The sequence below is a fragment of the Accipiter gentilis genome, chromosome 31 (genome assembly GCF_929443795.1).
Source record: "Accipiter gentilis chromosome 31, bAccGen1.1, whole genome shotgun sequence".
NCBI classification, from domain to species: Eukaryota; Metazoa; Chordata; class Aves; order Accipitriformes; family Accipitridae; genus Astur; species Astur gentilis.
Window position 1 is genome coordinate 18,854,267 of NC_064910.1, and position 21,452 is coordinate 18,875,718.

At 42.8% G+C, this 21,452-nt stretch overlaps 1 protein-coding gene across 1 annotated transcript in view; it reads left to right on the forward strand.

The window, feature by feature from the left end:
• The first annotated feature begins 7,257 nt into the window (after nt 1–7,257).
• EGFL6 (EGF like domain multiple 6) overlaps nt 7,258–21,452 on the forward strand; it is a 41,908-nt gene continuing 27,713 nt past the window's right edge. The window contains exons 1-4 of the mRNA XM_049834154.1: nt 7,258–7,362; nt 13,089–13,201; nt 15,352–15,444; nt 18,328–18,447. Coding sequence (XP_049690111.1) covers nt 7,292–7,362; nt 13,089–13,201; nt 15,352–15,444; nt 18,328–18,447 — 397 coding nt within the window. The 5' untranslated portion in view covers nt 7,258–7,291. The remainder of the gene's footprint in view (nt 7,363–13,088; nt 13,202–15,351; nt 15,445–18,327; nt 18,448–21,452) is intronic.

The following is a 21,452-nucleotide window of genomic DNA, read 5'->3' on the forward strand; positions in this document are numbered from 1 at the left end:
ACTTCTCCAAGGTGGGTCCTTCCCATGGGCTGCAGTCCTTCAGTCCCAGCCTGCTCCAGCGCGGGGTTCCCCACGGAGCGGCGGCCATCTTGGGGGGCCTCCGCTCCCCTCCATGGCTGGGGGGGACAGCCTGCCGCCTCACCGCGGGCTGCGGGGGCATCCCCTCCTGCCTTCCTCCCTGACCTCGGTACCCACAGAGGGGTTCCTCTCCCGTTCCAATCCCCCACTCCCTGCAGGTTTCCCCTCTGAAATCTGCTCTCCCACCGGTGTTTCCACTGTCCCTGAGGGGCTCGGCCTGGGCCAGAGGCGGGTCCGGCTTGGAGCCGGGGCAGCTTCCAGCAGCTCCTCACAGGAGCCGGCCCTGAGGACCCTTCCTGGCTGCCAAAAAAACCCCGCCACACAAACCCAAAACAGTGGGAAACAGATGCTAACTTCCCGGTAGTTTTTAATAAAGGAGAGCATGTGTGTTTCACTTGTGCCTTTAAAAATCACTTAATAGGCATTTTCAAAAAGTATGCTTGAAATTTGAACCCTAGAAAATTTTAGGTTCTTGAAGGCCGGAGATATCTTTCTGTAGAGATTCTGAAAATGGTTCTCCATGCCAGCTCAGTCCCAGTTTAATAGGAGTTGTCATTGATAATGATGATGATGACAGCTAATGATGATGAGTTACAAAAGAACAGTGACTTTCTTTAGTAGCTCATCTGATCTATACATCGGGGCTCAAACCCACTTAACCTTACTCATAGGAACTGTGCAAATGACCTAAAATGGAAGCACTCGTGATTACTGAGAGCAACATTTGATTCTTAAATTCATAACCATAAAGGTTGTGACAAGTTTACTGTAAGGTTATTTCTGATTAAGCTAAAATCTATACACTAAAATTGCCTTAAAATATCTTTTTTTAATTTTGAAGGCAAAATATATATCATTTAGTGTAGCATTTTTATTGTAAATAATTGCAAGCTTTATGACCTGTAAACCAAATGAGAATAAGTTTTTCCATTATGTGTTATTGACCAGGCAATTTTACTGGCAGTATTTTATGCATGACTGAAAGCAGCCTATTAAGCGTAGTGATGGTAATCATTTCATGTAACTGACAAGGGAAATATGGGGGGATTATTTTGTGTTAGTAAGAAACCTAGTTAATCTCAAAGCCCTATCTCCTTATGGGTTAAAACCATCTTGCAGTATTTTTAATTATTATTTTATACATGTAATACTTGCTTTAAATACAGAAGCAATTTCATACCCATGACAAAACAAGGATTTAATTTCATTGAGATAGAGGTCACTGAGTTGCAGGAGGTGCAATTTAAAATTCTGTGTTTTCTTACCTCCTCTTGCAAAGCCCAAGCCTCTAATGCAATCAGCTGCAAAGTGCTGCAATGTTGTAGCAAGAGCAGAAAGGGGCTTGCAGAGTATGTCACATTTTCAGGCTTTTCACTTTGTCAGCATAAGCTCGTTTTCACACATATCTCAAAGGAGGACATGATGGTACAGCTGTAGAGATAAAATACTCAAGTCAAGCAGACATAAACCTGATCAGAGGTTTTAATTTGAAATGTCAACAGCTCCATGCCAGCAGTCTGCTTACACACATGCAGTTTAGCACAAACACAGCACTGAGGGGCACAGGATTTAGTTTGCTGGGCAAGCTCACCACCAAATTCTCCCCTGCCAGGAGAAAGACATCTTGTTCCCCCTGCTCCTTCCCTCTCACCTCCAACATGGATGCTGGCCCTGGTGCTCACTGGAGGTCTTACTAAACCAATTTATCCAACTACAACTGCAGATTACCATTTTTTTTCCTTCTTTTTTTTTCTTTTGTTCTGGATACATTTTAGTGAGTTCCAGCATCATGTTAGCAGTCAGACAGGCAGCAGTGGGGGCCAGTGATCCTAGTGCGTGGCTAGGAGTCAGGCAAAGGAGGAATGAGGGGTGTTAGCAGGACAGCCCCCCCCTCCCCCCCCCCCCCCCCCCCAAATTCAGAGCTGTTATGTCTGCTCACCCAATTTTGGGAAACTGCACCCTCAGTGGGCAAAGCAGTCCTGTCATGGGGCCTCACCTCAGTCCAGAGATGTCAAACATAGCTAAGTAAAACATAGCTAAGACCCAAAAACTAGCGGCAGTGTTTCATGAACCAGTAACAAGATCTGTGTTCAGTCTAGCAACAGGATTAATGATTGTCATCCCATTAATTTCCCATTTTGCATTCTAGACCTCAAGAAAATATATGGACAACAAGAGCCATGAGCTCTGCTTTGGGATCAGGATTATATGCAGTAAAAAAGGGGTTTTCTAAAAGCTGAGGGAGATTCCTGTAAGACATGTAATATATGACTTGCGAAGCTCTGGGGCCACTCTTATGTCAGCCTGGTATGAAACAGCCCCCATGAGAGCTCAGGTCAAGATTGGGAGGGTGGTCCAAAAACTGCCCATTAGCTTTCACTCAGGACACAGCCATGACTACAACCTCTATAAATAGCTCCCTAATAAATCACAGGGAATGGAGGAGACCCAGGGCCAGTCCCGTTCCAGTGGGCATTGCTGTGAAATACTACTTAGCAGGGACCACCAGGGCTGACAGACCATGGGGAAGAAGATCATGCCAACTTTTGGGAGCAGCCCAGAAATGCAGTGTGTTCCCCTGAGCCCCGCTGCAGGATTTTTCCTCTCATTTGTACAGGTGTGAATGAAGGGTTATTCCACTGAAATTTGCTACTATAAAATAAATACAGATTCACTTGTACAAAATGGCAGTATTGACAAAAATAAAAACATATTCTGCAGATGGCCAAGGAATATACAGAAGTTTGTACTAGGTAGTGCGTTTCCAGAGGATTCCTGTCTCTTCTGGCTGAAATGATACGAGTGGCACCAAAACCCTACATATTTGCTACGTATATGTAGGCTTACAGCATCCTATCGTTATTTTGGAATTGATTTTTAAAGAAAAACAAAGACATTATAACAGAGTATTACTTGTGTTTATGACTTTACTGACATTGATCAGTAGGCTGGGTCTCCTAATGAATGAAAAGAAGCAAAACCTTTGTCAGGCAAGGAGTCCTTTATTAGAAAAAAATATCTCAGAAAGTTTCCTTTTCAGATACCTCTCTTTTAAGTGATAAAGTTCTTTCACATCTTCTCTTTTCTTTCCAAAATTATTTTCTAGTGTTTTTTTCTCCTACACTTTTTTGTGTTGCTGCTCCCTGGAAACAAGGTGTTGTGGTATCAGGGCTCTGCAGCTGTACTAGTGATTATGTGCTGCCATTTATACATCTATTGCAAAAGAACATTTCTTCTTCATAACTGCCTTTTGGGAAAAATATATATGTATTTTTAAATGCATTTGAAATATACAAGCTTAAAATGACACATTTTCCAAACAATGTTAAAATAACTTAGTTTTTGCAATGAATTTGTTAATATTTTGCATAGTTATACAAACTTATGTTGAAATAACAGACTCCCTGTACCTCATTCTTCAGCTAGTAGTCTCCTTTAACACATTAACCCATCAAATGCTTCCTGGCCATGAGCCAGGTAAAAACTGGTATGTGTAAAGCATAGGCTTGGCATTTTGTGTGTCATTTACTCAGTGCAGCCTAGCTCTGTTTGCTGTGATAATCTCTCAGCATTACTGCTTCTTCTGCTTCACCTTCTGCCAGCAGTACTTTTCATACTCAGAGGGATATAGATTATATATATATAAATATATTCTATGTAAAAATCTGTCATATCAGGAAGTTAAATCAAGCCTGTGTGTTTTGCTTGTAACTGAAAAAAATTCGAAAGTCTAGGTGGAGCCTTTTTATCACCTCACAACTTCTTTTCTCTATTTCTACAGACTAGAGATTAAAAGCATGTAGAGATTAGCGGTGTAGGTGGTCAACACTGGCAATAGTTGCTGGGGATAATATGGAGTGTGAAATCATAAATGTATTAATGGAAATCATGATTTACACACTGTGGCTCAGGCTGATTACAACAGGTGATTAAAACATTTGCATTCCTGTTATAACCAGGTCAGGCAAGTGTAATTTCAGAATTTTCCCAAAAACATAGGTAATAAAAGTATAGTTGGAGCCTTGACCTCTTCTGTGGCAAAGTTACGCATGTAACTTTTTGGATGGTTAAAGCAAAACCAAATTAAAATGGTGTGAGGAGTATCTGTGTCCTGTTTCACTCTGTCCCATCTTTTCAAGGATGGCTCATGAGCTGAGACGAGAATTTCTCACCTTGGGAATCATACAGCAAAATGCTGTGTGACAAGGGATCTCAGGAAAGCTTGGTATCTTGCAGCCTAGAAAGGCTAAACAATGCAAATATTAATATCCTAGCAAACATAGTTGTGCTTTATGAAATCCGCTGCTCTTGTTTCTCTAATTATTGTTCTAAATGAAGGACACTGTTTCAGGCAATCATTTTATTATCTATCCACAAGTCACTCTTCAAAAAAAAGAAATATCTTTGAAGAAATATTTATGGCTCATAACAGACTACATGCACTACAATTCAGAACTGAATTCTCTTCTGACCAACAAAACTTGTCCTGAATACCAATCAATATTTTAAGGGCAAGCCTGGCATCAAATGATACATCTGTATCTATTTGTTGGAATAAACGTTTGTAATGAAACCCGTGTGTCTTTGAAAACAGACATAAGTCATTGGAATGCTTTCTACACAGCGCTGGTTTAACTAAAATGGAAAGAGTACTCCTCCCATACAGGAAGACAAGTCTAATGAAGAGAGTTGGAGAGTCTCAAGGTACTACTGCATTTCAGAAAGACGGCAGAACAGCTGCAAACCGGCAATGGCTTTTGTGTCCAGCAGCCAGGGGAAAAAAAAGAAAAGCATCTTTACCATCCTGTACAGCACATAATCAGCATTGCACATGTTTTTTTTAATTAGATGTCATTTGAATCCTGGGACTAAATTTGCCATCTTTTGGTACAGCTTTTGTACAGGTCCACTCTTTAAGATGACTTAAACTTATTTTGGGGTGATATCTGTAGTTTCAGAAGTTGAAAGAAATGAGTGGCAGATGACAGCCTGGCACACACTTAAAACCAAAAGTAGATGAACAACGCAGGAAAACATCTGATTGTTTTAGGACCATTGGAAAAGTTATCTTATTCAAAATTTTTTGATACAACCATTGTGGAAACTCCTGGAAAACCTTTTTGCAGAGATTTTAAGCTGACCCAAATAGTTAACCACTGCTTCAGATACCTCTCTTGAGTGTAGGTGTTGTTATTGCTCCAGAGAGGATTAAGCTGGAGTCACTAAAACAGTTCGCATCCCAGGTGTCCTGGACATTCCCATTTCCATGGCAAAGATGACAGAAGAAAAAGCTGGCCAAAGACTTAAAATGCTGAATTCAATATGCCAGCCTACAAACGCTCTCCTGTAGCATTCCTCGCAATCCCTGGGGACGGCAGACAGCCGGCGGCACTGACTGTGTCAGCCATCCCAGCCTAACCTGCTGAGGCATGCTTGTTGACACCTGCTGAAGCGAGTGGGGTGACGCACAGCAAGTGACTTTGTGAGAGGCTCTCTTTTCTTTTCCTGCCTTTACCACAGACTTCCTGGGTGATCCCAGGTAAGTCACTTATACCTCAGCTTTCCGTTCTCTCGGAAAAGGAAAACTAGTCCCTTCAAACCCCCAGTGATGTTCCAAGACTGACCTCACGCTCACAAACGTCTATGAGAAGACTGACTGGGTGGTGTGATTCAAATGCAAACAGTCAAGAGCAATGAAAGCTTTCCCTATTTTATTTTGTGTTAGACACCTTATCACTGCAATCAGAGCTATTGTAGGTATTTCATAAGAAATTTACCCAGCAAACAATGTTGGTTGGTGGTAGTGGTGGGTACTTTCACTCCAGAATTGTCCTTGTAGGTGAGAATTCTCTCAACTTCAACATTCAAGTTTGTTTCAACACTACTTTTATAAACATTTCTGCTTTCTGAATCAACTCACTGATTGTGAATATTACATTGCACTTGGGATTTTTAAGTATGAATTACTACTTCCTTGTAATTACTCAGGTTGTAACCTTCCATCAAGCTGGCCTTTGTAACAGCTGCTCTTCACACTCCCTGGTCTAATTCTCGATGTGTCCAACACCGAATGGGCTCAGAATCCAACATCCAGATACTTTTGGTAGGAACACTAAATCTGACTCGATAGCTCCTGCTTTGTACTGGTGCTACATTGTCCCTGCTGATTCTGGCTGCCCTCTCCATATGCTCAATACAGTGGAGTTGCTTCTAACAGGAACAACTCTCCAGAGCTTGGGATTGGGAAAATTGTGGAAACTGAGAACAGAGTCAATGCTTTTTGACACAATACCCTTTAGCATTTAGCATAAACAGTGTCTAGCAAGTAGGCTAGTGTGAGCATTGGCATAAAAAAAAATAAAAAAATAAAAAAAATCCAAAGATATACCCTCCTGCTGGGTGCTTTTATAGTAAGTATGAGGTAGGCGTCAACACAGGCAGAACACAGCTTACCAGTATTGCACTGACTTTTTTTTCATTTGCTGGCAAACATCGGTCACATCTTTCCCAAGTTTCTCCATCACTGCAAGAAAAGATAAGAGTTCTTAATTAATCTTGGGGGAACGGGGGAAAGAAAAACCCTAATACGAAACCCGGCACCCCCCCACATGCAACCAGGATATACGGCGGGGGGGGGGGGGGGGGGGGGGGGCAGCAACACCAGAAGCCGAAGGACCAGCTAGCGAGAAATGAACGCTGTGACCAAACCGCACCATCAGCTCCAACAAGCGCTTAGCGCAGGGTCGGCTGCCTCGGCAGCTTCCCCGCGCTTCGGCCACGGAAGGTCCGGCCGCTGAGGGGCGAGTCCCGACGGTCTCTCAGGGGAAATGTCACCTCCCTGTGAGGGGAACCCACCGCGGCCGCGCCTGCTCTCGGGACGGGGCTGCGCTGCGAGGGGGGGGGGGGGAGACCCGCAGCTCCCCGCCGGGCTCCCATGGCTTTTTTACCGCGGCTTTTTCACCGTGGCTCCAAACCCGCGGGCCGGCGTTCCCCGAGCTGCGGCCTGGCCTGGCCTGCCCTCCCGCCGCCCGCCTTTCCCGCTCCCTGTGGGCCGCCTGAGGCGAGCGCGGCCGGAGGCGGGCCCGCCCCGCCCCGCCCGGCTTATACAGCCCCCTGTCCCGCCGCCCGCCCGCCCGCTCTCCGATCCTCCCGCCGCCGCCTCAGAGCCGCGGGGCCGGAGCCGGGACCGGGGCCGGCTCCCCGCGGCCGGGCGATGGTGCCGGCGCCCCGGGGAGCGCTGCTGGCCGCCCTCCTGGCCGCCGCCGGGCTGGCCGCCGCGGGCAGGTGAGCGGGGGACGGCGGGGAGGAGGAGGCGGCGGCGGCGGTCGGGAACCGGGGCCGGGCTCCGCGGGTGTGAGGGAGTCTGTCGTCCACCCGTGTCCGAGGGGCTCGCCCCGGCCGTGAGGTACAGCCCGGGCCGCTGCCTGCGGCGCCGAAGGGGCAGCGGGTTCGGCGGCGCCCCGGCTCTGTGGTGCTGAACGCCGGTCGGCGAAGGGGTGAGGAAGGGTTTCTGGCTGGCCCCGGGTGCCGCTTCTCTGGCGGTGGTCGCACCAAAGCCCCGGGGCTTTTTTTTTTTTTTTCCTCTGGTAAAAAAAAAATAATAATGGTAATTTCAGGGCGCTGGTGAAGTTCCAAACGATGAGGGCAGCCGCATCACGTATGGAAAGGTGCGAGCTGCTCTCGTCTTGGGTTTGCTCGCATGAACAGATGCTTTAAAACCAGCCTGCCGTGGCAGCCGCTGTGTTCCGCGGAGGCAGGTATGCCCCAGAAACAGAATGAGATTTTGAGAGGGGATAAAGCAAGCTGTTTGCTCCAGATGAAGCCCTTCCAGCGTTCCCCATCACAGTTCTCCAGAAGCGAAGAAAAGGCCACAGGTGCTGTGGCAAGGGAGTAGCTAGTGAAAGGAGAATTCACAGCAGCTGGAGATGAAGCCTGCAAGATGTTGTGTGGTTTATTTGTTTAGTATCAGATTTGCGAACGGGAATGTTTATGATGAAGAAGTGGCAGTGTGTTGTTCCAGCACATGCAGGGCTATCAAGTGGTCAGCTCCTCAGGAACTGGAAGTTTATGAACTCCAGACCTGCTCTTACAGAAAGCACGTTTGCTCTCAAAGCAGATCTCTGTTTAAATACTTGTGTTAGTTATTTCTTGATGTTGCGTATTTGCATTTCAAACACTTTGAAAGGTGTCAAACCGTAAAAGAAGAGCTTTATCTCCTTCCAGACCAAAGTATGGCCTGGAGTTAGCTGAAGCCAAGAGGGATACATTCGGTAAAAGTTATGTTATTTCACAGTAAGTAGGGAAACATATGGGAAAGCTACAACTGCTGTAAGACTGATTGCTTTACAGCATGTCTTGTCCAAGTTGATGTTGGATGATGGTGGTGGCATCTCTCTTTTCCACCAAGATTGTCACTCTGCCTTTTCCATTGGGAGGAAGGGGAAAGAAGAGACTGTCAAACATCGTGATGGAAGTCGTGGATGACAAGGGATCCTAATTTAAGAGGACAAAGAAATCCTATCTGCTCTGAATAGCTAGGAAGGAGGAACAGGAAACAGTAAAAATTAGAATCAGTTTCGAAAGACTGAATTAATTATGATTGGTTTTGTCTCTCAGAAGTGTAGCTTTCATACCTGGACTTTTAACTCTTCTGCTTTGAGCACTTTCTTTAAGGAGTTCCATGGGCACGTGAAGCCTGACAGAAGAAACTTTTGCAAGCCCAAGCTAAACTTCATTTGGTGTTTTGGGAGGGACTCGCAGTGAAGGAGGACCGTTGTCATGTCAAGTGCTTGAAACTGGCTGATGGGATATCTAAGACACAGTTATTAGAAGATAATAGGTGACACTTTTTTGGTTTTATTTGATATGACTACAGGTGAACTTTTTTCTAGAAGGAAGTCACCCTTCAAATAAAACTGTGTAAAAAACAAACAAACAAAACAAAAAAAACCAACAAACCAACACAACAAAAACCCCTATGCCTTCATTTGGCAAAGTGTTTCAATGTATCTCTGCGTGACATACACTCCCAATAGAATTTTTAGAAATTTCTTTCAAATTGCTAAGTGGATAATATCCTGTCTTTGAAATTTTTTGGAAGCTGCTAATAATATAATTGAGACCTTCCCCCTGCACCACCCCCAGCAGCAGGCAGCTATTGTGTGCGCAAGAGCTGACCAAAAGTGTCCTGTAGAGATCTTATGGAAACAGTGCACTAAATGTATTCAGCAGCTGTGCCTTGAAGGAAAAAAAAAAAAAAAAAAAAGTAGGTAAAAGCTCATAAATGTTCCTTCTCAGAGCAAACTTTAGTAAAAGACAGAATATTGATAGGACCTGAAAACAAAGAACTGTATTAACTTAAACCATACCAGACTTTGTTATCTACCTAGCTTTGAAGACTTGTTCGCTCATCCGCTGCAGCTGCTACTGTCACATAACTGTTCAGGCAGGTCTTACACCACTCATGATCACTGGTCAGGAGAACACGACAAGTAACTTTTTTCACTGTTGGGATTTTTGCTTCTTTTTATCTTAGCTGTTACTGGTAAAATGGCTGCTAGTGAGGATTACAGTCCAGCACAGCTATCAGCCCAGTTATATTCGAAATTTTTGACTGCCCACTGGTATAGAGACATTTTTAGTAGCTTGGATTTCGCCTAGGCCATAAACTAATTTTGAGAAAATGATGCAATGTAAAACTGTTTTCTTATTTTGTAGAATGAAACAACAAAGCGGGGGTAAGGGGTGGCAGGGACACTGTTGGACAAGCAAGTCCCAACATTCAGGTGTGCTTTATTCTGGCTTTTTCACCCGTTATTGTACTTGTAATATTTTTCTTTGCAGTTGTTTGTGCATTTAAGCTATTGGGCATATCAGTCCTATCAATCAACTTCACTCTGCTGAAAGATCTACCTAGCCAATTGATCAATGGAGCAGGTGAACTTTCTGAACATGTTTTATTGTAAATACATGTTTTCTTTTTTAAATATCAAATTGAGTAAATCACTGCAAGAAGTCAAAGGTACTGTGTAGTAGTTTAAGGTCTGTCCTCCCATCACACACCAGATTTATTCTGTCTGCTGCTCACGCCACTGTAGGTATAGAGTTTTATACTTACCTGGTCCTGGCCAGTACCTGAATGCTTTGCTCTGAATTGGTCCAACTTCTTTTGGGACAGGATTCATAATCTTCATATTACGCCAGAGAGGAACAATTTTTTTCAGCAGCAGCTGAATGAGTGGGACGTCACTTCATTCAGGCCTATGTTTGTATCACTACAGGCAACATTAGATCTTTCTCAGTTTGTGAAAGAGACTGTGTATCTTAAAATTAGGTGGGAGTTGTCACCCTGGTTCTTCAATGCTCTTCAAGACTCTCACCCCTCTTGTGGCTGTGTTCATACTCTTGTATCCCCCCAGAAGATTAATGGACAGCAGCACAGGAGCAGATGGATATAAATTGTCCTTTCTCTTAAAAAGCTCTTCTTTCTCTCTTTTGGAGCTGCCTGACATGTAGAAGGAAGCAATCGGATCCCCTCTCAGCTTTTGGTTTGTTCAACTGAAGCCAAGTTCTTCTCTGTAAAATAGGTCATTCTTCATAGCTTTCATCACCATATATACCATATATAATTCACATTTCTCCACCATGGATGTTAACTGTGCACAATACAACCTGATACAGCAGTAGTAAAGCTTCCCTGGAATTTTAACTGAAACACCTGAGGGTCCTACTTACTTTATAATGGTGCTATTGGCTCACAGTGATCCTGTGACAGCTAATAACGGCCAGCTCGCTCTTTCTGTCACCTCAGCTAAGGAGGCCTTGGCTTACTGTAGAAGTTTTTGTTATTCATCTTCAAGGTTCTTTGCTAAATGCCATCTTACTGGTTTCGGCAATGTCATGGCCGCGTAACATTCATTACTCCTCTCCTGCCTGGGCACCCTGGACGGCTCAGTCTGCCGCTTGTTACCATTACCACCAGTGCTGTAAGCTGCTGACTCTTGGAGGACAGAGTTCTTTTTGCTAGAAATACGGAGACTGCTCTTGCCGCTGACCTGCACAGCGATCTGACCTGCACAGTCTACCTTTTCTTGCCTTTCTTCTTCAGTCACATATTTAGGCTGCAGGTTCTTCAAGGCCAGGTATTGTTTGCACACTGAGCAGATAGTGATAAGCACAGCAGGCTTCTAGGTACTCCCTGTGAAATCCTACATGAATATCATATACGGAGGGATCAGAAGCGTCCTGTGCCTCCAGTCTGCATTACTTCTCCCGCAACGTCCAGGAGGGTCCATGTGACATTCTCCCAGAAAGGATCTGCCTGCCTGGAAGGATCTCCTCTTTTTAAATTTCTTTCTTTTGCACAAAATGCTGAACTGACAGCAATAGCTGAGCTGATGGCTCGTGGTTCTTCACGGGTCAGAGGGACTAACCTGGCAAAACTGGTTTTCCTCCCGGATTTTGGGATCCGGGTGGGCTGTCAATGATCAAGTTGACTTTCTCACTGCCAAAGGTAGGCTTTAACTTGATGCTTGTTGTGGAAGTCAGAACAAGTGAAAGACCTTGTCCGGGGCAGTATCTATAAAGTTCAGCTGTGTTCATTTTAGTTGGAATTTTATGGAACATTTCCCAGTTTTAAGACAAGTTTTTACTGAAATCTTGTAAGATATCGTATACTTTGTAAAGACACTTTCATTTGATTTTGAAGTGAATTATTAAATAAAACATTACTGAATGAGTTTGTCTTCCTGTGAAAATGAGCACCTTTTGGAAAGTAACAAGATCCTGCTTCCTCCAAGCTTTAGGCATTTTAACCTTCCAGGGGAGTCATAGCACTATCCAGCTGCATTCAAGGGAATTTTCTGGGATGTAAACAGAATATACGTTTATTATCCAGGTGAATTCAAGGGCACTTTCTAGCATGCGAGCAGAACATTATGTGCAAAGCACTGCTGTAAGGTGATAAAGCAACGCCTTTATTGTGCATCAGACTAAAAAATGCCAAGGTTCCTCTTCCATTTTTTTCCCCACCATGGCGATGTTTGTTGCTGCATATTGTCCCCCTCAATACCTCAAATCCCTGACTATGAAGCTCTTGCAGATAAGGTATTTTCTGTGTGAGAAACACCACTTTGGGCTCTTTGAAGAAAGTGAATTTTAAATTATGGCCTGGAAAAAGCAGTGGGGACAGAGGGTTTTGGATAAAAAAGAGAATTTCATAAAGGGGACAGGCATGTGGTAATGGAGAACTTAAGTTTAACAGCAAGTGGAGGGAGAAGAGAACTGGAGTCACAGCACCCGGTGCAGCACAGAGCAGCTCTAAAAGACTTACACAGTTGTAGATTTCCATCAGATTTATAATTTTGGCTACTAATCTTGCAGGTTTTCCAACTCTTGCACCTGTTGATCTGCGCAGTGACTTTGAACCCTCTGGGCTTATTGACAGATTAAATGAACGTTAATTTGTATGGTCAGGGAGTCCTGTGCAACCAGAATGCACAGGACTGCACTTAATCAATTTGCACGCATGCAGTGGCTATGAACCTGCAAGTCAGTAGCTTTTATGGGGCTGACTGATGTTCAGAAAGCTGCTTTTCTGTAGAATCAGTATTTCATCATCCAAAGCAATAGTGCTGTCAGGTATGGCTTCGTATATTTGATCCAAATTCTTCACATGACGCAAGCTAGAGCAGCCCCATTGACTTCACTGATACTAAAAATTACTCATTCTAGCAGGGGACCTGGCTGTGTTCTTTGCCTTTCCCATGTTTCTCATTAGAAAGGATTTAAGTTGCACAGTTAATTTATTGCAGGTGGAACATTCCCATCTCCCTTGTTTCTACAACCAAATGCAACTTTGCATTCCTGTCTAGGAACACTGCCCTAGGTTTGGTGAAATGAAAATGCCTGATGGTGGATAAAACATAAGGGAAATGTACAAAGGAGTATGCGGAGCAATGGATTAAAGTACGTATGCCTGCTGGAGCTAGTGTTTATCCTTCCTTACGCAGCTCGAGAGCTCGTGGGCAGCTGGTGGCTGTGAGCCAGCCTGGGGTGTGTCGCTATGGTTCTAGGTTGGATTGCTGTTATGGCTGGAAAAAGAACAACAAGGGCCACTGCGAAGGTAACATTAACGCTTTATGCTTGTTTCCTCTCCACGGCGGTGTACTTGGTACTAATAAAGGGATTTTGTATGTCTGCCAGAACTTACAGAAAGGAACCTTCTGAGGAGTGAAATCTCTTAACTCTGTGAGAGAGCGAGTAAAACATGTTTGAGAGACCACCTCCTCAAAAAAGCAGAGCTTTGGGTAAATAACACCAAACCACAAAATACATATTCAAAAATTTGTAGGTCTGGGAAGGACCATCTGTTCTAACCTCCCGAACAGCCCTGGTCAGTGCCTATACTGTTACAGCTGTCAAGTAAGTGCCAAAAATGCAGTGTTTTCTAATGCTATATATGGACCCCTAAAATGGTTTTCTATCAGTTGGTATCCTTTATCTTCACAGTACACAGCCTCTGAGAACCAGGAGGTTTTAAATTTCTAAAAATATAAATAAACCCCAAGCAATAAGTGCACCTGGCTTGAGCTTGGGTAGCCAGCCAGCATTCTGGTCTGTGGATCGTTGGCTTAATGAAGACTCGATGACTCTTAAGACATTTCTAATTTGTAAAAGGTTTACAGATCCCAAGGAGAAGGTGATGTGGAATCTCTCTCTAGTTGTACTTGGGCAAAACACAACAAAATCATAAAATACGTGGTTTAGGAATCTTTCAGATATTGCCCCTGTTGTCCCAGAGAGTTTGGCATTGTGTATGTGTTGAATTTGATTAGAGTCTTAGGGTTATTCATTGCTGAAAATCAACATACTGGTATCTAAAAGGGTAAGATGCCAAAATATCTCTGCTCTGTATATATAGCATGTCAGTTTTAAAAAGGAAGAAGTGATTAATACCATTATTAATATTTCTGCATTGCTTAATAGCACCTTAGTTTTGAAGCAAATGAACACCTGGGGGGACAACTGGCAAATGTAACTTTGATCAGCCAGTGGAGTAGGTTGTCTTCTTTTAAAGCAAGAGGTTGCTTTCATACTAAAACACAGTTTTCATAAACTTTTAAGATTCTTCTTTGGCACATTACTTTAAGCCAACTATGATGTAATTCTGCACTGTAAATCCAGATGCAGCGGTGTTCTCTGCTTCAGTGCTGAAACTCTGCTGGTCTTGCAGTACGACATGTTGCCGTCAGGGATAGAGGTAGTGTAGAAAAATGCCTTATTCTGCAGAGTTAGAGGATCAGTATGTCTGAATGAATCTTTAAATGTAGGGAAGATACTTGAATTCAGAAGTACGAATTTTAATTATGAATTTTACTATATAGTAACTAACACTGTGACTTTCCTATTTCCTACAGTTTGCCTAGCAGCTTAGTTACACAAGGTAGCGAGATGCACATTCTGGTGCATACTCTTTTGCTGTTTTTCCAGAGCTAGTATTGATTTAAATGCATGTTTGGTTTGCTTTTTCCTGAATAACCCTCATGTTGACAATCACATTGACTTTAGGAGCCTCAAGCCTTATAAAAGTCAGCATTTAATTTCTGACTAATGATCCAGAGGGCTGAGAGTTAGAAAATTTTTACTTTTTAATGCATCCAGGCTAAGCATAGCCCTCTCAAATCATTGTAAACCTGATGCAATTATACTTATTGGGATGTGTGGTAAGGATAGTTGCCTGATCGTTTGATAGATGTGCTCTGAATGTTCCATCATGGGATGGACACGTTCCTCAGCTGTAACTGTGGAGATCCAAGACTGGAAAACTGCTGTGGGGTAATGTGTCTCCTTTGGTTGCAGAAGAGTGCTGCTACCTCTTTCCTACTCCAGATGCCAAGCATAGCAAGTCAAGCTGCTGGCTAGCTTCTTTTCACACAGGCTACTTAAAAACAAGAAAAAGGCAAGAGTACAAAACTAAATGTGAATCATAAGCATGGCAGAAAAAGCATAAGGGAGAGAGCTAAAAGGAGTCCCTTCTTTTCCAGGTCTTTACAAATCTGGAAAAGCATGCACTCGTGTAATCCATGCTAGTGTCACTTTTCTCAAGCAGAAATCAAGTTCTGATGAGTAGCTACCATGCCCAAACTAGAGGGAAAAGCATGGAGGACGTTGAACTTGTGCAATAAGTTTTTAGGCAACTAAGTAGGGCAAAAGTTCTCAGAGTATTTCTAACTTTTTCTTTTTCTTTCTCCTTTCTCTGCCTGACTCCGCCAGCTATCTGTGGACATGGCTGCAAGTATGGCGAGTGCATGGGACCAAACAAATGCAAATGTTTCCCTGGATTTACAGGGAAAACCTGTAATCAAGGTTTGTGCGCATGGGGATATTACTCCAGAAAGCAGACTGTTCGTGTTCTGTCTCCTTATCTCGTACTATGTGTCATCTTGCAAAATAGTAAACCAAGATATTTTCTTGTTTACTTAGACGAGCTTAGAGTTGAAGGCTCTTGCATCGCCAGCATCCCAGGCAAGCTCTAAGCCTCCTTCAAGACGCAGAAGTTTGAACCTATATCATGTATCTATCTCCTGCGGGCTGATGACAAGGGCAAACTGTCATATTTATAGTCAGAGGATTAAGGCATGGAGACATTATATAGGAAATTATTAGAAGAGACAGGAGTCAGATCCAGAACCCATGTTATTTTCTTAACTAGCAACCGATGTTAATTTCTTAACTAACCTTTTCATCAGAAAGACATGTAACTATGTGCTAGACATGTAATTTCTCAAGCTTCCTGGACCAGTGCCATCTGTTTGCATATGCTGATTGGTATTTCTGAGAACCAGAATTGGGGGTCTTTAGAATTCCATATTCAGAAACTTTGAATGCGACACTTTGCCTTCATAAACTTGCAATTAGACATGGAAATATTTCAGCTAACACATTGGTGAGAACTGAGCTTTTTTTCTCTGTTCTGATATATGAGACCCTTGTGTTGGATCAGATGAAAGGAGCAGGTCACTGTGCGTGGAGGGAGGTGATCCTACTGCAGTGCAGATGAGTGAACAGCAGGTGCTGTGAGAGAAGCATGACATAAAGGCCACACAGGTGGACGGGTCTATCCTTGCTACTTTCCTAAGCACCTGCAGCCTTTGCTTGAAAACATTGCATTGACATACTAAAGACACGTTTTTCAGAGTCAAAACAACCCATTTATTACACAATATCTTTCAAACAGTATACTATAAAGCTATATTGTTAAGTATTTTGGAAAACTCCATCTTCTACACTTTTGATGTTGCTCACAGGGAAAGAAGTCAATTCCTCAGTAGCACTAAGAGAGGAAAGTGAAACAACAGCCCTGGTTGTGTGTAATAGATACATAGGTACCTCTTACAACTTCAGCCTCTAAATCCAGAAGTTTAACCTCAAAAATGATTTCGCAGCTTAAATGTTACCAAAAGGCAACAGAGAAGCCCTCAGCTTTTAGTTTGTTTAGTTTGTTTTCTGTGCAGTAACTCCTGATGCATTTGATACGCCCTCCGTAGGCAAGCAGATCAGTTCTGCACAGTTGCAGTAGTTTCAGAGTTTGAGGTTTGGTGGAAGCACCACACAGAACTACACGTGCAAATTGCCTGTTAGTTCCCTGGGCTGTTCTACCTTCTGAGGCATGGCCAGGAGTTTTTTAGTAAAGTGGTGGCTGGCACAGGCCAGAAATGTCCCAGAGCTATTTCAATAGTATAGCCATATAGGTGGTCATGTTCCAGCAGCCAGGAATGCTCAGAGCCATTTTTAATTTACTGGCAGATGTAGCCTTGCTCTGTCCTTAGAGCAGAATGCCCTGCTGAGCAAGCTCAACATGAGCTAACCGAAGTAACAGGGATAAGAGGAATGCCTTAGTCTGCCACCAAGTCTGAGCTAAATTAGCCTTATCGCCGTAGGTTCTCTTTTAGAGCTGTATATGCTATCTGTGCATTACTGTGCATTGTGCAAGATAGGTGCAGCTAAACACTTTTGAAAATGTATGGTCTAAGTGGAATAACTTTTGTTCCCTGGTTTGCTCTCTTGTTTCTTTAAGAGAGTCTTGGTTATTTAGTGAAGCCACAGTAGCAAATCCAATGCGATTTGCAAGCTGATAAGTTGTTCTTTTTCAAACAGACTCTGTTTAAATAATAGAATGCAACCCTCTTTTTCTTCGCTGGACTGAGTTGTAACAAACACTTCTGCACATGTATAACCCCCACAAAGTTTACGCTTTTTCTGTGGTCTGCAGGGCGCATAGACATGAGAAAAGATGCTTCTCCCATTAGAAGTGGGGCTGTGCAAGCTCAGTACTTGCTTGGAGAGTTGCATCTTTATTGAAATTATATTATTGGTCACATGTGCCGTTAAACATACGTTGAACGGGCTGCATGTGCTGGTGCATTCTGTTAATGAGTTCTGTCTGTTTACTAATCAGGTTTCAAAATACAAGCAGTAGAGGTGTCAGCTCACAGAAGTCACAAGCACAGATGTCCCCTTGTCATAGGACCAATAGTGTTGTCAGCATTGCTTTGCCTATGCCACGCAAATTAATTTTTTTAAGATTCTAGTTTTCTCCCTGTGAAGGATAGCTATTGGGAATTTGAAATTAATTTCGTTTCTGCAAAGCCTTTTAAATCCTGGATTTTGAGAAGGATTTAGGGTGCTTTTATTCTCAGGATTTTGAGATTTTGAGGTTTGTCCTTTTATTCTTAAAGTCACATAATTCTTATATTGTATTTAATTTCTGCTGATGATAACCTTGGTACCAATATGTAGCTCAGAAAAAAAAAGAAAAAAAAAATAATCTTTGTTTCACTTTATCTCAAGCCGATTTGCTGTTCTTCATCTCATGTTTATGCCTTTCTAGTACAGAGGTCAACTGGAGGGCTAAAATCTCCAGCTAGAATCAGAGAAATCCAGAAAAATAACTCCCAGAAGAGAGACTAACTGCAATTCTGTCCCCCTCCACCTCTTCCTAACAAGCTGCCAGATGTGGCCAGAGTTTGCATTAGTTTTTCAGGTGTAGAAGTCTGCCTATGTTAGTTTTGCTAGCAGTCTTTCAGCCAGATGGCCAGCTAAACTCTCATCCTGCAAGGGGCTGGCTCATTTTCAATCCAGGCGATTTTACTGTGGAGAATTCAAGGCATTAGGCAGTATTATCCACCTATGTGTATGAATATATGTATACAAACTCAGCACTCACTTCATTTCCAATGACTTCTGCAGATCTGAACGAATGTGGACTGAAACCACGTCCCTGTGAACACAGATGTATGAATACACATGGCAGCTACAAGTGCTATTGTCTCAACGGGTACATGCTTATGCCAGATGGCACGTGTGCAAGTAAGTAATAGAGCTGATAGGACAGGCACACCAAAATCATCTAATTGCATTTGATCCAGCAGATTTTCTTCTTGTGATGAATGGGTTTAGCTTATTCAGGATACGGTCTTTGCTGCAGCTCTTTGGTACTTTCAGCAACTGAAAGAGGCTTCTATTTGGCGGTACCTGCATAAAGTAAACTAGGTCATACTTGTATTTTGGTGTTCAGAGGAATTTTTGTCCTGCCAGAAGTAAAAATCTATGATAGCGTTGCTTCAGATGAAGGACAGCTAGTGTAACCTTGGTGCATAGTCCTGCCAGTTCATCTGTTGACTAAGGATGAATGAACCTATCCAAGCAAAGCACCAATATACACTACTTTTTACTGTGCTGAATTTCATGCCATTATTCCTTGCTTTATCTTTCTGTGCTCCCTGACTAATTTATTTTATCTGTGTGTCGATATGCTTCTCACAGTTGCCACCAGCTTCTTGCAAACACTTGTTCATTGAGCTAAGGCTTATCTAAACTATATTTCTACCTATTTTCTTTGTCTTCAAGCCAGCATGTAGTGGAAAGCATTCTGCTTTCTTAGCCAACCTGATTTTTCAGACCTGAGGAAGCTTCTTATTTTTCAATGACACTGTTTTGTTAGTAAAAAATGCTTTTTTTTCTTCACCTGAGCTGTGCCATACAGGTATTTTTGGCTTTGAATTTCACAAAACCCAAGGGAACATGGGGACAGCCCTTTATGGAGTACACTGGACAAGAGCAGATGCATCAGCTGGACAAGGAATATAGTTGGTCTCAGCAGTGGAACAATCTGCTTGAGAGGTCTGTCCTAAACCAATGGGCCTAGCTGTATGGGGTGCAGCACAATCTTTCCCATGGATATGACAGAAAACCACAAACTCTGAAAGGCTTTGGTCTCCAAACCTTGGAGACAACCATTCACCAGGCAGGATGTCCATCTGGCAAGTTTGCTGTCAGCCTCGGGATAATTGGAAAAAATACCCAGCCTTGGCAAACACTCTCAGGAGTGCAGGGTCTGCAGCTCGGGGCAGGTAGGAAAGCCAGAGCTCCTATTCTCTCTCTCTTATGGCAGGGGGACTGAAATTGCCATGAAAAGTGCCTGGGGCCAGAGCTTTTGGAGGGTTTCCCTTCCCTGCATCACAGCTCAGGGATGTACTCTCTGCATTACTAAGCATGGTGTGTATCACCAGCAGCCAACAGCTGCAGAGCCCTGAGATCCCTGAGAAATAGATATATATTCCTTCCGTTTCATCACGATAATTTGTGTATCTGCTGACATCATACGCCGAGCAGTTTTCAGTAAGGCCACTGTCTTATGGACAGCTGAAGTTGGCAGAAGCCAGAACTGCAGTCAAAAGAAACTATCCTTTGAGCCCAGCAGCAGCTTTGTCCCCTCCATCCCTCCCTCCTGCTCCTCTAAGCACAAATGCTCGCTGCAGCCACGCTTCTGAACCAACTCAGAAAAATGGATCCAGACTGTAACTTAATATTTCTGCTGCATTAGTTTTAAGCCAGTCCTAGTTCAGGACTCATTTCCAGATTTAAGAAACTCCGTATTTGTTCCAAACGCTCAGTTGCACTATCCCTTGCTTAAGCCAGCACAAAATGCTGAATTTCTCAGCAGCAGTGGTGGCCAGTGTCAAGTGTATATGAAAAAATTGCCTGAGCAGCTGTGAGCCCTGAAGCTTGCATTTCACTTTGGCACATGGGAACATTATTTCTCAGTAGAGCCCTGACAAACACTGACACAGAATGAAACCAAATTTCAGGGGGAAACCAGGTTTCCCATAGAAAAGAAATAAGTCTTCATTCTTCACAGCTCTAGTTAAGGAGGCAAAAAATGTTCATCCAGCTTGTGCTTCATTAACGCAACCCATCTGCCACCTTCCAGTTCTGAAGAGTCTTTATTTTCTTAAGCCAAAACTATGATTATGAAATGAAGTAGTAAATTATTTGCTCAAGTAGAAATTATTCTTGGTTAAGTTTAGAAGCCTCCCATTTCACTTGAAGCTGACTTAAGCTTTTGCTCAGATGAAATGCCAGGTTATTTAACCAACTGTATAATTCTCATCATTTTATTCAGGCAAATATTCTGAGCATATTGTTGCTTCTTTTGAATCAAATTCACCATGATGTAAGTCACCTTAGCAAGATGAAGTCCACCTAGTCTGAGCAGTCAGGCTTACCTGCAACCACGCCGAGGGACCATGGGGCTGGAAGAAGGGTATCAGAAGACTGTAGCTTTGGACCACAGAGAACCATTGCTTAAAATAGCTAGTAGGTTAGTACCTAACATAAAATCACCCAAACTCTGCAGGCATTACTATAATAGATCTAATTAGCAGTTCATCTAAGCCAATATTATGTCTAACCAAAGCCAGGAATAGGAGCTTCAAACAAAAGAGAAAACAGACCAATTAGAGAGGAATAATTTTTAATAAGTTTCTTTATTCCCACTTAGAAAGTAGATGATGTGCCAAAGTATTATGATTTATAGTCTGCCTTTTTTTAACCCTTACCTCCTGTATGTTCCCATTCATACAAAAGTAAAATGCTTTTGCAAATACAGTAAATTCTTGGCCTTGTATATTCATCACAGCCATAGATTCTAAACAAACCAGCCTCAGAAAAATAATTTTATCAGAGGTTAAACAGATTAATTTTAAAAGCACACAGAACTAATATGCATTATATTTTATATTCAAATCACAAATAATATGGCTGTAGCTATATATGCACCTGCACATATCATTGTCTTTTCTATACACTCTGTTACTGTGCACCATTCTGAAAGTGCTGGTACCTCTGACAATAAATATGTTGCATTTTAAAATAAAATTCACATATATTTTTCTACCTAAGCGGTGAGCCAGTTTCAAGTTCTTGCAGTTGATTTCTGTCTCTAACTAGCTGACAACTGCTCCAGGCTTTCCACTTATAAAGAACCTATATACATTTCTGTTTCTCTGAACACAACCAGAGTGAAGTAGCTG